This window comes from Thamnophis elegans, chromosome 5 (assembly GCF_009769535.1).
Source record: "Thamnophis elegans isolate rThaEle1 chromosome 5, rThaEle1.pri, whole genome shotgun sequence".
Taxonomy (NCBI): domain Eukaryota; kingdom Metazoa; phylum Chordata; class Lepidosauria; order Squamata; family Colubridae; genus Thamnophis; species Thamnophis elegans.
Genome location: NC_045545.1, coordinates 12,842,641 through 12,861,187, shown reverse-complemented (window position 1 = coordinate 12,861,187; position 18,547 = coordinate 12,842,641). Strand labels below are relative to the sequence as shown.

The following is an 18,547-nucleotide window of genomic DNA, read 5'->3' as shown; positions in this document are numbered from 1 at the left end:
ACTAGCTCAGGCTTTAATGGCTCATTGACAAAGGGGGATGGGCAGGAAACTGCAGGCAGCTATTCTGTCTTTTAAAACATGTTTCTTACTTTCCACATCCAGATAAATATTCTGCCTTTTCAATATTTCCTAGGATATTTCATTTTTTTCTGGGAGAGGGCTGGGTGATAACTTCCTACAATTCAATTACTAACCTTAACTACAGAAGATGTCTTCACCAAGGGAGAGTGTGCTGGGATTGCGCAACTTACACCTATCATGGCTAGTTACACTTATTTTAGAACAAATCCAAACAAAGAAGGTTCATCTCCTGGAGAGTTGCTGATTGTCCATTCAGAGTGATTGCTTCAAGCGGTGGGTTTCACATTCTTGAGAGACCGCCTGCTGCCAATTGCCTCCAATAGAACGATCAGATCCCACAGATTAGGCCTCCTCCGAATTCCATCCGCCGGCCAATGCCGACTGGCGACTACCCGGAGGAGAGCCTTCTCTGTGGCTGCTCCGACCGTCTGGAACGAGCTCCCCATGGAGATTCGAACCCTCACCACCTCCAGGCCTTCCGCAAAGCCCTTAAAACCTGGCTGTTCCGACAGGCCTGGGGCTAAAGAGCTTTGCCCCCCTCCTCGAATGGTATGGTTGTTGTGTGTTTTTAAATTGTATATTGTTATGTTTCGTCTTTTTATCCTTTGTCTGTACCCCCTTCCCTGACCGAATTGTGAGCCACCCTGAGTCCCCTTCGGGGAAAAGGGCGGCATATAAATGAAATAAATCCTAATCCCTAATTCTGTTATCACCGGTTCACCATGCGGGTACACGCACCCTGTCCACAGATGCACCCGGCCTTCTGTGTATGCGACTGGCCTCAAAAATGTGCCTAAGTAATGTAGGAAGCTAGCACCCACCCCTCTCCTAGAAAAATGAAATAGCCTTGGAAATATTGAAAAGGTAGAATATTATATTTCCCTGGATGTGAAAAGGGAGAAACATGTTTTAAAGACAAAGTAGCTCCCTGCAGCTTCCTGCCCACCCCGCTTTTGTCAATGAGCCATTAAAGCCTGAGCTAGTCTACTTTACAAGAGCCGAGGTGGCGCAGTGGTTAAATGCAGCACTGCAGGCTACTTCAGCTGACTGCAGTTCTGCAGTTCGGCTGTTCAAATCTCACCGGCTCAGGGTTGACTCAGCCTTCCATCCTTCCGAGGTGGGTAAAATGAGGACCCGGATTGTTGTTGGGGGCAATATGCTGACTCTGTAAACCGCTTAGAGAGGGCTGAAAGCCCTATGAAGCGGTATATAAGTCTAACTATTGCTATTGCTACATAATAAAGGTAATATCAGCCTTTCACAGAAACTTACCAGATGGCATCTGGAAATTCAGTCAAACTTGGGATTCAAAACACAGCCTAGAGAGTTGCCTCTGCGTGGCCCAATGGGAGAGATTGAGATTTGAGATTGATTAGATTTATATGCCGCCTTTCTCCCAAGGACTCAGGGCGGCGTACAACAATTAAAAGAAACACATGATATAAAAGTTTAAAAAATTAAAATTAAATGGAATATCCCAAACCCAATTAGTCCAACAACTAATCAGAATACATTTCTTACACAGGAACAGGAAACAGAGAAGTGGGGCTGAACAAATTATAAAGAGCCCAGCAAGCCCCTTCCTCTTCCTCTTCTTCTTCACCCAACATTGAAGCATGTGATCACCTTTTCTGTTCAGGGATCAAGCCATGTGGTCCTGTCCACGATTAAACCATCTTTCCAAGCAGCCTCCATGTCTCCAGTGTCTTTTTCCCCACTTGGAGCTGAACTCAGAAAGACATGTCTTCCAACAGTAGGACGGCATAGAGCCGGGGCAGATGGGCCCACCCGCAATTTCTGCTATCAGTTTGGCCAAACCGGTCCAAACTGGCTGAATACCACCTCTGATTGCTTCCCAATGAGCCCAGCAGAAGGTGTAGAAAATCCCAAATTCTACAGGGAAGGTGATCAGGAAGGGTTCATATCAGGCTACCACCAGCAATGCCTCTTGTTCTGACCCCCCTCGTCCCACACCAAAGTACACTCCGAGCCAAAGATGAGTTATGGCATTTAATTAACAGACAGACAGGTCCTTGGTAGCAAACCGGCACAGACAATGTTGGGCAGCAATAACACAGATAGGCTTGGCAGCAATCCAGACTGCCAAGCTCACAGTAATGTCCTCCGACATTCAATCCTGCGTTGACTTCTGCAAAGAGGGGCATGTGCCAAGGAGTCTTTTTATAGTCTGGAGAGGAGCCTAATGACCACCAGCTGAGTGCAATTACCTCCTGTAACTGTGCAACTGTTTCTGACGCCTATTAGCTCTTCGATGGTGTGCATCCAGGAACAACTCACTACTGGTATCCGGCTCACTCTCCCTTGTCTCCTCCCCACTGGTCCAAGGCTCAGGTGCCTCCTGGTGGCCAACCAGCCCTCTCTGCATCCTGCTCAGAGTCGGAACCCTGTCCAGGGTCCTCCACATCCTCCACAGCCGACTCATAGGGCCCCTCACTGTCGGAATCTGATGGCAGCTCCAACGGCTCCTGCTGGGCCACAACACCTCTAGAGACAAATGAAAAGGAACAGAGAGAAAGAAGCCTGCAGATCTTGTGGTATGTTTATATCACTGCCTGACAGTATTTGGGGGACATATTTGCAGCAAGCAGTCTTGCAGCAGTCCTTGAAGTGAATGGCCCCATTTCAGGTGACAAAAAAAATTGTCACATCAGGTAAGAGTTTATAGCAGAAGTAGGCAAAGAACACATTGTCTACACATTGGTTGAGAATAACAACTAGAAATAAGAGACACAGAAGAGGTCTTTGTCTCCCTGCAATTCAGACAGCGTCCCGGGTCTTACAAAAGAAATGGATCTGTGCTTTCAGGGGAAGCAAGTAAGACATTGTAGATTTAAGGGAGCAACTATGTCCTGCAATAAGAACGAAGTACTGTCTTATCTTCACTTCGGCAAAAAGCTATAATTAGATCCAAATTGGTCCTTTTCTCACTTTTCTCAGAAATGTTGGAGTAGTTGATACCTCACTATTCCAAGGCCTTGAAACAAATGGGTGCCAGCAGGTTTGTGAATGTATTGTCTGCCAAAAGCAAAATTGTGACAGAACAACTGTCAATGTTTATTTATTTAATACATTTTGGAGGCTGTCTGACTCCAAGCCACGTTGGGTGGCTTACAAAAAGTAGAAGCAATGTTCTTAAGGTAAAATTTATCAAGTCCATTGAAAGCCATTGTTTCCGGTTAATTCACACAGAGGTAAAGTTATAGGTATATCACATAAACTTTAAGATCTAGGAAGGAAGTATAAGATTCTGGAGGTTCAGATGGTGTTTTCATTCATTCTTGAAGTATATGGAAGAGTTGAGAATGGGAAGCAAGAAATTGACTTTATGTGAGTACAATGAGGGGAGAGTTTTGGTTTCTGGAACATATCTAGAATTATCTAGGTCAGTGTTTCTCAACCTTGGCAACTTTAAGAGGTATCAATTTCCCAACCAGAGTGGTTGCAAATTGGATTAGAGGAATTTTAAAACCGTAGGATCAGAAGATTAACAAAAGCAGCAACAACACTGAACAGAATTTGCCATAAAGACGTGTATGATGCTAAAAGAATTAAGAAAATATGATGTAACAGGCCGGTTTTTAGAACTAATTGTAAAATAGTAATGAATATCAGGCAAACAAATATAATTAGTTTTTATTATTCAATATTTACTTGGGGCCAAAACAAATATAAAGGAAAACACTTTGTTGGCTATTTATATTTTTATTTTGAACTATTTCATTTCAAATAAACTACAAAATATAAAACTGCATCTTGTTCTTAAAACAATGTGCCTCTATATTACTGAGCTTATCCAATGTGTGATATTGTATGGTCTGATGTGTTATTGAAAGGTGTCTGTCTAAGCAGTAAAAAAGTACTTTTCCGGCAGTTCCTTTGAGTTCCTGATTTTTTTCAGACAGGGAAAATTTTAAAAAAATGTTTCTCTTTCATGTTCAGGTGCAGATTCTGTCAAACCCATTTTATAATTCAAATCAATATACCTGGTAAGACAAGAAAACATATAATGGTGCTGAAATAAAATTAAAAGCAGGTATCAACATGTACAGTAGTTTATTACCAAACTCAAACCAGTATGACTGTAAATGTGACTCTTGTTATATTGAATTTTCCTTTGTTTACATTGTTCTAAGAAAAATATAGTTATGATGCAAATTATATAGACTCCTCTGTTGAATAACAGCTTTAGCATTCTACTATATCATTTGAGAGTTAGATATCACATTTTTTTTCTTTTCTGAGTAAAGAACGCCCTATAGTGTTACATTTTAGTTCAAGAAATATGTTATTCTAATGATTTCAGTAAGCATCTTCACTTGGAGTAATTTCTGCTGCAGCTAGATCATTGTCCCGTACGAGTTCCATGTAACTCTAGTAAAATTTTGTTTCATCTAAATCATCTTTAGAGAGACTATAAAGGTACTGGAGTCCTTGAGTTATAACCTTTGTTTACTGTCTGTTCAAAGTGGCACTGAAAATAGTTACCATGTGACTGTTTTTCACACTTTCGATCCTTATTACATCCCCATGGTCATATGATTCGGAAGGCTTGGCCACTGGTTCATATTTATGATGGCTTCAGTATCCCGGGGTCATGTAATCACCTTTTGTGACCTTCTGACAAGTAAATCCAATGGGGAAGTCAGATTCACTTTACAACCATTTTACTAAATTAACAACTGCAGTGATTCATTTAATAACTGTGGCAAGAAAGGTTGTAAAATGGAGGAAAATCATTTAGCAACTGTCTTTGCTTAGTAATGGAAATGCTGGGCTCAATTGTGATTGTATTCGAGGACTACCTGTATGCACTCAAACTTTTAAAATTTCTTTCATGGATTTAAAACAGTGCACCCCAAAGTTATCAATATCAACCTTCAAGCTTCAATGGGATTGTCTAAAGAAATTATTATTTTTACTATTTATTTATTTATTATTATTATTTATTATTAATTTGTCTTGTATGCCGCCCACTCCCGGAGGACTCCGGGCGGCTCACAAAAGACAAGGGAAAGGGGGGAACAAGACAAAGACAACATATTAAAACAAAACCAACATTCACAGCCAGGACTTGGTGGCTTTGCGGAAGGCCGGGAGGGTAGTAAGGATCCGGACCTCAACAGGGAGCTCGTTCCAGAGGGCCGGAGCTGCAACAGAGAAGGCTCTCCCCCGGGAGTCGCCAGCCGACATTGGCTGGCAGATGGAATCCGGAGGAGACCCAACCTGTGCGATCTAATTGGTCTGAGAGAGGTAATCGGCAGGAGGCGGTCTCCAGGTCCGATGCCATGTAGGGCTTTATAGGTAGCGACCAGCACCTTGAAGCGGATTCAGAGACTAATAGGTAGCCAGTGCAGCTCGCGGAGGATAGGTGTAACGTGGGTGTACCTTGGTGCACCCACTATCGCTCGCGCGGCTGCATTCTGGACTAATTGGAGTCTTCGAACACTCTTCAAGGGCAGCCCCATGTAGAGCGCATTACAATAATCCAGTCTTGAGGTCACAAGGGCGTGAGTGACTGTCTGAAGGGCCTCCCGATCCAGGTAGGGTCGCAATTGGTGCACCAGGCGAACCTGGGCAAAGGTCCCCCTGGTCACAGCCGACAGATGGTGTTCTAGAGTCAGCTGTGGGTCCAGGAGGACTCCCAAATTGCAAACCCTCTCTGAGGACATATAATTTCGCCCCCCAGCCTGAGAGATGGAACAGTTGGACAATCTTTGGGAGGGAACATCAGAAGCCACTCGGTCTTGTCTGGATTGAGTGCCAACTTGTTTACTCCCATCCAGACTCTAACAGCCTCTAGGCACTGGCACATCACTTCTACTGCTTCGCTGAGTTGGCACGGGGCAGACAGATACAGCTGCGTATCGTCTGCATATTGGTGATACTTAATCCCGTGCCGGCGTATGATCTCACCCAGTGGCTTCATGTAGATGTTAAATAGGAGGGGGGACAGGACCAAACCCTGCGGCACCCCATACTTGAGGGGCCTTGGGGTCGATCTCTGCCCACCGACTGCAACCTGTCCGAGAGGTAGGAGGAGAGAACCACCGCAAAACGGTGCCTCCCACCCCCACCTCTCGCAACCGTCGCAGAAGGATACCATGGTCGATGGTATCGAAGGCCGCTGAGAGGTCAAGAAGCACAAGGATAGAGGGGTGACCCCTATCCCCAGAGATCATCGATCAGCACGACCAAAGCAGTTTCCGTGCTGTAACCAGGCCTGAAACCCTATGTTGATTATAAAGTCACAATCCTTGACTGTTGCATCCTTCCCTATTCCACTTGTTAAAGAGTCATAGAAACCTCCACTACTGCAAAATTACATGTAGGTATGACTTAAAAGATCTGATTCTTCTGCTTTCCTGGCCAAAGCAGACTTACTTGGCAAAAGGTGTAAACAGAGCATCTAAAACCATATGCAAAGTGGACATTTCTTTTTTATCTTCTAACCTAGGGAAGCCTAAGGCAATGGTATCTTGCAGTTTCCACAGTATATTATTCCTAATGTTGTGTATTTTTGATGAATCCTTGATGCGGGGAGGATGAACCACCACAATAGGTTTCATAAAACCAGCTCAAGTGTAATTGCAGGAACAAGCTGAAGTTGGGCCAAACAATGTTCCTGGAATTTAGGAAGCTAATATGGAAAATTTTCTGGATGCTGCCTGATTTTCTCCATTGTCCTAAGGAATGCTGGGGTGGTTTCAGAGAGATCTTGAGGTTTTCCCTGAGGATTTGGTGGGTAGTTTAGCCGAGGCTTTGGGATACATTTAGTCTATGTGGCCATTCCCTATGTGCCGATTGAAGGTGCTTCTTGGTTTGTTGAGAAGCTCCTGAAAATGAAGCACCAGAAGAATTACTGAATAACATTGGAGGAAATTTGAAGCAAGTCTGACCAGACAGATAAGAGCCCACATTAGGGATTACCTTGTAGTGCTGAGGACTAGGAACATCAGTGTGTTTTCTGCTATTATTGTGTCCATTAATAGCCATCTAGAAGTCCTGTTCCCTATTGGTTAAGGAGGGTTCCCTGGAACATCTACTGAGCTATCATAAAAACTATTTAGCCTATCTAGTGGATGAATTATTCAAATCTATTTCAGTTGGACTCTGGACAGGCATGGTCAGGCTGAGGTGCATGAGGCACAATCTGGGGTTGGGATGGGATAAGATTGAGTGGGTTAACTCCTGAGGAAGTAGACTGGATTCTCTGTAATGTCAGCACAGCCCGCTACCCGTTTATTGGATTAAACCTTTTCTGGGTTAGGAAAGCTGCCAGGAAAGTCAACTGTGGTTTGGTCCATGCTGTGGTGTCAAATCTCTTTGCAAAAGTAAGTGATATTTCTTGCCTTGAAAGTGGGGATAGTGTACCCCTTCTCATGAGTCTATTCTTGGACCTATTTTCAATACATAATGTCTAGTCTCCAACTCATCTTTCCAGAGAAAGTTGTTTAGAAGATGGTTAGTCTGCAGTTGAGGAGAACCCTGGAGGAAGTGAATTATCTAAACCTATTTCTGTCAGGTTTTAGATCAGGATCTAAAGTATTGTAGCTAACCCATGGCAAAACCAGGATGGAGATCTTCAGTGGCTGCCAATACTGTTGATCATGGAATCCTGAGCCTGCTCCAAGGGCTGGAGAGAAGAGACACCAATTTATAATGTTTTTTCTTTTTTTCTCCAGAGTGATTTCAGTCAGATTGGTCTGAGAGAGAGAGGTTGCTCAACAGGCTTTTTTGTGGGGTGCCACAGGATTTTACTCTCTCTCCCCTCCTCTTCAACATCTACATGTTGGGCAAGGCCATCCAGTATCTTACAATTCAGTATCATCAGTATCATAACTAATACCCAGTTATAAAGTATCTTTCAGCCTTGGGCCTGCTAAGTGAAGCTGCCAGGTTTCTGTCCCTATTCAACATACAGGGTTTGACATTAACTTTCAACTGAAAAAGTAAATTTAGGACAACTGAATTCGAGGATGATGATTATTATTTTCAAAGATAAATATAATAGTAATTGTTTACATTTTATATTATACTCAGTGTTGTTGAATATGCCTGGAGGCTATGCAAGTGTGAATGGGGGAGAACTGTCTCCAACTTAATCCTATGAAAACTGGCAGAGTGCAGGGGACTAAAAGGACAGAGATGGAGGGAGATAGGCAAATGGAGATTGTGGAAGTGTAACCCATTGTTAGAATTGGGCAATGCAAAATTTATTAATAAGTAAAACCAGAAAAACAAACATTGAGAAAGTATTTAAATAGTGTATCTAAAAGATTCCCATAAATTGATTATGGAGGGTGGTTGGACTCTAAAAGAAACATGAAACCAACTAAAATTAATTAGTGGAGGAAACCAACAAACTTTTGTTTGGCACAACACATTTAATAGTCCAGTAGATTTCATATTATTATAAGAAATTCTTAACAAAAATATACTGGAGATACCAGGGGATGTAGTAGAAATTGTTTATTAAAAGCTTTATTGGACATACAGTATATGGCCAGAAATATATTCTATCATTCATACTTCAAAGAACTTGCTGATGGATTTTACTCTTATCCTGTGGTAGAACATGGAAATTAAAGCCTCTTAAAATAAAAAGAGCAGTGTAAAGTATACTGCAAAAAGAACTAAAGTTGTTCCCTAAGGTATGAGAGACAGATTATTGATGAGCAGCATATGAAAAATGAAAAGCAATATTACATAAAGAAAAAGTTGTAAGAAGAAACTTCAAATTTATCTTTTGAACATTAATCACTTTTAAGACTGAAATAAAACAGTAATAACTACTAATCCCACCCTTGGGCAAGATTTAATTTAAGAAGAAGAAAAAAGTAACTTGGAGAGTTATTTTTTTTCCAAGGTGCTATCTGATATAAAATCTACCCAAAATGTTAGGTGGGAAGATAATATTCCATTCATTTCATCTAAGAGTCGGACTGATAATCCTTATATATCTACTAAGAATAAGCCCCACTTATGCCATTGGATTTTCTCCTGGGTAGCTAAGTAAACAGTAGAACTAAATCTGTTTATATTGATCAAATTGTTTCCACTATGAGGGTGGGAAACTCTAGTAGGCTGCAAATCATTTTAACATCTAATTTTGAAATGATGGCCAACAGATGACTGAAGAGAAGAACAAGTAATAGGTTTGACTAAAGAAAGAAGAAAGAACAGAGATTTGAGTCTAATGTATACCGGGTGCCACACCAAAATTAAAAAGACTTGTTTCTTTGGCTATTTGGATCACTGAATTAGTTTGTTAGAACTTGGCTCCGTTAACACTCGAGAAATTTAATTTCATTTCAAAGAAGCTATTGATTGCACTTAAGTTTCTGCATACAAACTGGAGACATAGTAAGTCAGTTAATGACAATGGAATATTTACAAACATTTGAGCAGTTCTTCTTAGAACTATACCTTTCTGTTTTTATGATTGACACATATACATAAATGTCCAAAGATCATTGTATGTGCTGCCTTTTATTCTTTAGTACATTTTAAAAAATTACCATATTTTTCGGAGTATAAGACGCACCAGAGTATAAGATTCATCAAGATTTTGAAGAGGCAATTAAAAAAAGTTTTGCACTCTGCAGACCTCCCAAAAACGGCTCGTTTTTTGCGAAAACAAGCCCATTTTCTTTTTTTTCAAAAAAGGGCATGAATAGCCTTTAGGGGCTTGTAGAATGCTCATGGGGGCTGGGGACCTCCCAAAGAGCAGAAAATGCTCATTTTCCGCTCATTTCTACCCTCCGCCAGCCCCCAGGAGCACTCTATAAGCTTCTAAAGGCTCTGCACAGCCATTTGGTGAAGGTGTCAGGGTTTCAGGAGGCAAAAAATGTTGTATTCAGGGTATAAGACGCCACCAGATTTTCAGCCTCTTTTTTGAGGGGAAAAAGGTGCGTCTTATACTCCAAAAATATGGTAAGGTAGAACTGATGAGCTACTACAAAGTAGCTCTAATATTGGGGAAGGACTTTTTAGAGCTCACCAGAATATCTGCAGAAGGAGCAGCTGAGAAACATACATACATACATTTACAGTATGCTCATGGCTTTTTGTAAATACCATTCTATTCTATGTGGTAATATCCTAATGCCAATTAAAATACATATTTTATATTATTCTGGGTCTACTTCTTCAATTAAGATGCAAATATGATTGAATCCAAAGATTTTATTCTGCTCATAAAAGAAGGGTTCTGTTATGAGGAGATTCCTTTTGTTCTTAGAAAACTTTTTCTACGATAGAAAAAAAAAAACATTCATGAAAACATTTGGATCCAACCCATTCTTAATTAACATTGCTGAATAAAACCATTGGAAATAATAGTATTTAAAACTACAAAGAGATGACAATACACTCACAAACACACACTTAATTGTAAAATGCAAAGTCAATACAAGTAATTGATAGATTAGAAAAATATGGGGGGGGAAGTATTTTTTTTCAGTAATAATTTAAGAATAAAGCTATTATAGTTATTATTAGTGGTTAAAGATGCTGAGTTAGACATCTTGAGGCCATGAGTTTTAGTCCTGCCTTATGCATAAAACCAACTGGGCAGCCTTGGGCTAGTCCCATTCTCTCTCAGTCCTAACAAGAATGGAAGGGCAAGTCACTTCTGAAATCTCGCCAAGAAAACTGCAGGATTTGTCTAAGTAGCCACCAGTTGTCACACTGACCAAAGAAGAAACAATAAAAAGAAATAGTTCACAAAGATATTAATTTAAGAGATATATTTGGCAAAGATAATATTATTTTCCCAGAATAAACCGTAAAATTCAAAAATAGTATATTTGGAGTACAATCTATCTAATGAAGCGTTTTGACATTTAAATAATATTACAAATTAAGTATGCATGTAAGTAAATATATAGCATTTTGGTAATTACTTTATTGTCCATATAGCAAAATTGACTACCAATGAATTATTATAAAAACCGAAAAAGTAGAAAATGCTCAATAGCATTGAAGATCCCTCAAAATTAAGATTTATTCTTCCCACCGATAAAACAGTTTGTTTATGAGTGTTAGAAAAGGCCATCAAATATGCCAAGAAAAGGCTTAATATCCCCATTGTCATCAAGTTGATAGCCTAGGACAAAGAAAGCACAAAAGAAAATGTTATTTTTACTATATTAAACCTTATAAAATTACTATTTTAACATAATATGGAAGAGCTAATAAACCAAAATAATTGTGCTAAAGTATAAATATTAGTAGGATGTGCAAATTGACCAGAGAATTTACTCCTGGAAACTACTGTATCATTTCAGAATAAAATGATCCTGATATTGGTTTGGAGCAAGAAAAAAGGGTTCCAGGATTTTCTAGAATATTTCATTCATGAGAAAATGAATTTTATACAACCTTAATTTGCATGTTTTGTCTTATGTCAACAATGAGCATTCTCAAGGCTGTAAAGATAACAGTCAAATATCCATTAACTCAGTCAGGAAGAAGAAGTTTAGAATCTATACTTTGGAGCATACAGAACATAGCACTGTGTATTGCAATAGGCAATCTTCTGTGTTATGTTTTACAGTTGCCTGAAATAAAGAAATTAGTTAGGCTGTGTCTATATGCAGTTACAGAGAGTTCAGATTTGCAGCCATGCTGGGAGAAGGTCGAAATATATAGTAGGAGAGTAAAAAGGAGTTGGTTAGTTGTGCGTTTATGCCTTTTGAAATACATGTTCAGAAACCATTATGAAAAGTTAAGTTTGAAGATTCTACTAAAATGTTTTTAATACCTAAGATCAGCCCCCTTTGTCATAGTTCTGTTAGTAATAAAAAAGTCTCCCTTTTCAGCAACTTGGTAAGATGTCAAGGTTGTTTCTGAAGTTGTAGTTAATTGTGCCATTTTCAGCTTTTCTGGTGGATTATATTCTTCTTGAAGTCGAAACTGTAACACAAAACCCCCCAAAACAAGTAGATGGAGTTAGCATCATATGATCAACGGTTTACTTCTATATTACATAAGTTTACACAATTGAATCTTGGAAATATAAACTTAAGGCTTAATCAGAAGTGGTATTCAGCAGGTTCTGACAGTTCTGGAGACCAGTAGTGGAAATTTGAGTAGTTCAAAGAACCGGTAAATATCCACCTCTGACTGGCCCCGCCCCCCATCAATTTCTCTGCCTTCCAAGTCCCAGCTGATCGGGAGAAAATGGAGATTTTGCAGTATCCTTCCCTGCTACAACCCATCAAGCCATGCCCACAGAACCGGTAGTAAAAAAAATTAAATCCCACCACTAGGCCTAATATTATATTAGGGTGATTTTATGCCATATTACACTAAGAACATTTCTCAAAGGATCCAAGTATTAAAAGTGACACTAAATTAAAAAAAATATCTCCCAATCTTTTTCTCTCTACCACAATTCAAATATCAAGTAAACAATGAAGTCACAAGTAATCTTTTTCCTAGATATCTTCCCTATAAAATGCCCTAGTTAACTTAAAATGGATACTTCTTTAGCAAAAATGTGAGGAGGTATGCCCTGAACCTAAGGCCTTGAGGTCACATTGATCCCAAGGCATCCAGAGAGAGAGAGAGAGAGAATGGATATGACCTGGGCAGTGCTTAACTCCATCAGAGTCATAAACAAGCATCCCTGTCTTCAGAGAGACTCCCCTCATTCCATCTAACCAAAGACTAGAAACGTCACTCTTATACTCTTCACTGCTTATGCTATAACCTGAGTGCAGCCTTAATAAAGAATTGCAATAGAAATTATAACTAGGTGATTAAGGTATCATCTTTAATCATAGTCAGGCAGTTGTGATTAGCGTCTCCTTAATAATGAACTTCCCCAGTGCCGCTGGCCACTTCTGAAAGTGGGGCTTTTGCCTAACAACAGAAATACCCCAGGCCCATAGTCAAGAATCTACTGACTTTCCCCAATATTTACCAATAAACTAGATTCCTAGGATTGCTGCCTGTAGCCCTGTAAAAATCTTTGCTTTCCCATTGTTTGCAATTCTTTTTTCTTGTAAAACTGGGACCAACAATCACTAAATAATGTTCGGCTATTTCTGCTCTGTGTTGTACCCCTTTCTTTCTTCTGAATTTTTCATGACAGCAACTATCTTTCAGAAAATGTACTTACAGCTTCTATCCTGCCTCAGTCATGCATATGCAAACATATAAATGTCAGAAAAGTTTATCAGGCAAAATTGGTAATAAACCTAATAAACACCAGGCATGTTTTCAATATGTATTTAGTACAATGTTAGACAAGTAAATTATCAAATTTGTAAATTATCACTTACAATATCTTGATTTCCACATTCTAAAAGTAATTTGCTACTGGATGGAGGAGTCAGTGAAGGAAGTAAGAATTTTGTAAACAGATATCAGGTTTTGTTTTTTCTGTAGAATAACTAAAAAAATGAAATAGAATCTAAACAAAATTAAATACTGCAAAATAAAAGATTATAAGGTTTTAAAAAACAGCAAGATGCTACCACAATAAATTATGTAACATTTTGGAGTATTTTCATTCTAAACATATAAGAAGGTGCTAGTAACAGTAGGAAATATACACACACGCACACACACACACACATTCCATTCTTAATATATGTACATTTAGAATGTTTCTGCAGAAATTTTATTTACAAGATTGATCTGATACCAAGATTCAGGGCATTAAAGAGAAAGGATTTACATACAAAAAATTTTTGTGCATATATAACTCTTACACTTGTGAACAAGGATGGCTTTTAAAAAAATCATAAACATATATTTCTATGCAAAAGCAGTCTGTTAGAGACGGCCAGAAGACAAGTGGGATAGTGTATCTCTGGGGGATTTACATTTGAAAATCTTGTATATGCAAGCATAACTGAAGATACATAAGTAGTTATTTTATTACATTATAGATACCTTTTAAAAAGTACCCCAGGAGGTTTTTCCTGAGTGTTTTGACAAAACGATGTATTTTTTCTCAAATTCTGGATGTACATATTTCCGGACTCCAGGGGAGAAGATTCTAAAACAAAAAAATAATGCCAAATATCTTGCAAATAGTATCTAAATATAAATGAAATCGATCTGATATACCGTATCTATCATTTTAGTCTCGTACTATAATAAAATCTTGGCTGATTTTGAAAAAAAAAAGATAAATAGGGTTGGTTTTGTTTGATAAAAATATCAAACACTTGTAGCCTAAATTGGGAAGTAAAAAGTAATCCTGTAAAAAAAAGTAATGGAAGATCATTTCTGCATTTCTGCCAAATATTTGCACTAATATTCAATTTAGTTACCACAAATTAATCAAAACAGGATCTTTATCAAAACAAAAGCTAATCAATCATACAGATGCTTATTTGTGAGTTAGAGTTATACTGCAAAGTATACCTTTCTTCTTAGCATCTTGTCTATATTCCTAAAATCAATATTTAAAAAATCAGATATGACAATTAAGTGTATCTGGTTCCAGTATTCCAATTATTAGAAATTATCCGGATATGCCACTATGTGTATGGTATGTTATGTTTAGAAATTGTACTCTATTATTTTATTTACCCTGTTATATATTTATAACAAAATAAAACAAAAATAATATTTTAGTCACTTGTGAAAAACATTTTTTTGCTCTGTGTTTGTGACTGGGGAGGTTTCTTTTTTGGATGAAACTAATAATGCAGATTTTATATTCAAAATACTAGTACAATAATGTAAGGTTCCAGCAGTTTCCCCGAGCCACTGAAATGCCAAAGTGTGAGACTCAAGATGACGCTTGCAAAAAGTATCAGCTTTTATTTATGGCCATAGCAAAAGCTGGATGACAAAACTATATCCAAAACATACAAACAAATGCATGTAAGGAATAGCCACCCCCTGCAAGAGTGGCTCAGAGTATTAATACATTTAGGCAGATAGAAACAAAGTTTATCCAATCAGGGACAAAGATTTGTTACCAACGTGATCTTTAAAGCGTTCTTTGTTCAAGCTCCTCTCTGTCTACCTTATCTGTGAAGTATTCCTTTGGCCTTGTGTAGGGGGTGACAGTCCCCCTTTGCCAAGTTGTTTTTTGGCAGAATGCTTTAAGGATTTATGAGCCAGGAAAACTCCCTAGTTTGGTTCCTTATATATGCAGCTTGATATTCCCATGTACAATTTCTTCTACTAGCTTTCAAGAATGTCCCTAGCTTTGAACCAAGAATAGAAAGCGAGATACAGCAATGAGATAACATTTGCAGTCCAGTATTAAGGTTACAATTTGCTATGCTAGAAAACAACTACTTTCTGATAGTATACAATAATATAAGCAGAAGCTAATATTGATTCATATATTCCTTCAATAGTTTAAACTAAAATTAGCTACTACATTTAATTTTTACCTGGATCTTTTAACTTCTGCATATTAGCGTTGCTGTGATTCCCATCATTGTAATCACTCCAAATTTCATTTCCTAATTCAAAATTTACATTCAAAGTTTCAGAAAACAAAGAGATGCTTTTATCTGCATCAGGTCAAGTTGCTCATTGAAGATTCTTCAAGACTTTCGTGTGAGCTCATTGTCAGGTTATTCTTTTCATCAGACTGCTTGATAGAAAGAAACCTAAAATTTGAAATACAATACTATTCCACATGTAATTTCTTACATTTTTAAAATAAATAAATGTATCCAATTTAAACAAAAGAGAGATGAATGTACACACACCATTTTTGGAAGCAGCATCATGTTTCTAATAGGGAGCAGATATTTATTTATAAAATGAGCTTTTGGTTGCATTTATTTTACAAGCTTTTCTAATTACTATATACTGACCTGAATATTTATATTCAGATATTTATGAAACTGGCTTGGGCAGTAAATGTATTGTTTTGTGTAAAAAAAACCTACAAAATGAGAATATTTTGGGATAATAAGTTAATCCAGTTATTCCTGTATGTTACCATATAAAGAAGTGAAGAAGCATGATGTTTCCAAGTATTTAATGCAATTAATTTATATCATTGAAACTAAAGGAATTAAAAGAATTGAAACTGTGACTAAATTGTGGCCATGTAAAATAAATGTTAAAAATCATTAGAAATGTACCATTCATTTTGCGAACTTCAGGTTCCAGTTGAAATGTTTGACAGACATTAGAACTATAGATGTCTTCTGGTAAAGGAGATCTTGGATGTTGTCCATGTTCTAATCTTTAGAAAAAATGTAATAATTAGAATCAATGTTATAGTGAATAACCAGTAAATTTGAGATTATTATTAAAGAAAACAAACAATTGCTTTTTCCTACACAGTACAACTTGATGCAATTGCCATTATCACTAAAGTGATTATGCATTTCCAGCATCTTCCTGTAATTGCTACTGCCTGCTTGCTTTAGCTGGGCAACTGGAAGGACCTTTATGCCTTGTGTTTTTAGCCCTTCCTCTGAAAAACACCTCCTGTTATGTGTATTTATTGGCTTAAATTCTATCTCTCTTCCCCCCATGGCGCTTCTGCCTTTCCTACTTTAGGAGTATTCACTTTAAATTTAGATAATATACAGTATAGTCATAACTAACACAGCGCTTCAGCTTGACATGCCTCTTAATTTCTTCCAGATATTGAACTTCAGTACACAGTAATTTAGCAACAACCCCAGATTATATTGTCTCCTCAGTATATCAACAAGACCATAACCCACATACTATTTATTCAAGTTATTTTATATTCATTTTCCAAGCATGTTTTAATGCCCTTCCTTCTGCAGTTATAGATGGCAGTTATAAAGGAATCCCTTATGTTCAAATAAAACTGAAACACTAGAATATGTTTCTCTAAGATGTAAATTCTATGCAGAACTGTGTTGTCAATTAATTATTTTTGGAAACACTGCGTTGCCCCCCAGATCAATTATCTGTGATTTCTTAAATCACAGACATCCTGAAATCATTGTTTAACATTCAAATGTTGTGCTATAGTGATCAAGCTACGTCAAATCCAGATTTCTTATTAAAGACATGTCATACATTAACTGTTAATGTTATTATTCCCAAGTTCCCAAGAGATGACCTAACTAATTTACGAGCCTTGAGACAAAGTTCAAACAAAAAACATCATTTATTAGGATCAACATCTTGGCTTGATCTTCTGTGGAGCCTAAACTGGCTTTCGCTTAATTGCATTTGAACTTTACCCCTCTACCTCCTCCCTTCTGTCATGCATCATAACTCATATTCGCCACTAGATTGTAGATATATGAGACCCGACTCTGGCCAAAGGGATGCATGGAATCCTCCCTCCAGTGCCAACCTGATAATTTTCATGGCAACGCTTAGAAGTTGACAATTATATTTTAGATTGTACCAGACTTTTCTATTTATGTCTTATCAATCTTTAGCTGAAATAAAGAGACCATGATGATAGATGACTCTTACTGTTACTACAATACCTTGGCAATCCTGGAAGAGAAGCTTTTGGAATATAACTAAATTGTTTAAGATTGACTTTTGAGATTTATTTGACATCTGCATCTAAAAGGGTAGAAAATTATTATTATTATTATACAATTGTATCACAGTGGGCCAGTTGTTTCGCCGGATTTGGCATTGGTTACTAGTCGGGCCCCCACCCAGGGGCCTAGGACGTCGTAACGTATTTTCGTAATATGCGTGCAGATTCCAAGCAGTGCAGCTTTTTGCATTTGACTGATGGTGATTTTGTCAATTTTTAACTGTTTTAAAATGTAATTCCAGTGCTTTTGGAATAGCACCCAGTGTGCCAATTACCACTGAATTACCACTGCTGGTTTGTGCCATAGTCGTTGAATTTCGATTTTTAAGTCCTGGTATTTTGCGATTTTTTCATGTTCCTTCTCGGCGACCCTGCTATCACCTGGTAGTGCGATGTCTATGATTGTGACCTTATTTTTCTCAACCAGTGTGATGTCTGGTGTATTATGCGCCAGATTGGTGTATTATGCGCCAGTTATTATTATTATTATTATTATTATTATTATTATTATTATTATTATATACAGGGGCACTTATATTTGTTTCTTATATACAACTAGAAAAAAATAAACAAACCACAATTTAAAAAACTAATTCTATTATGAACATTTTTTTTTCTACTTGATGTTTTTATATGGTAGAAAATAGCTCTTTGTGTATGGGTGTAGAGCAAAGAGCAAGATCTACTTATCTTTGGATTGAAAGTTTTCTATGGTTAAGATTAGGGTTAAGATTAAGAGCAAGGAGTTCTAATCCTCCCTTGGAAGCCAGCTGGGTGATGTTTCGGACCTATTTTTCTCTTTCAGACTTCGATCCAGAAGCTGAAAACTATCTTGCTACAAACATGTCTATGGAAATTGTCGGTCATTCAGGTCATGGTTGTCCCAAAGGTACTTTTTCAAAAGGCAACTAGACTTTCTGGTTTTTCTTTGAAGACGTTTTGGTTCCCTTCCAAGAAGCTTCTTTAGCT

General features: G+C 37.9%; 1 protein-coding gene across 1 annotated transcript in view; it reads right to left on the bottom strand.

Annotated features, from left to right (window-relative positions):
• Positions 1–11,144: 11,144 nt before the first annotated feature.
• HFM1 (helicase for meiosis 1) overlaps positions 11,145–18,547 on the bottom strand; it is a 55,487-nt gene continuing 48,084 nt past the window's right edge. Inside the window, 5 exon segments of the mRNA XM_032217712.1 lie at positions 11,145–11,209; positions 15,471–15,593; positions 16,176–16,279; positions 17,517–17,574; positions 17,577–17,598. Coding sequence (XP_032073603.1) covers positions 11,145–11,209; positions 15,471–15,593; positions 16,176–16,279; positions 17,517–17,574; positions 17,577–17,598 — 372 coding nt within the window.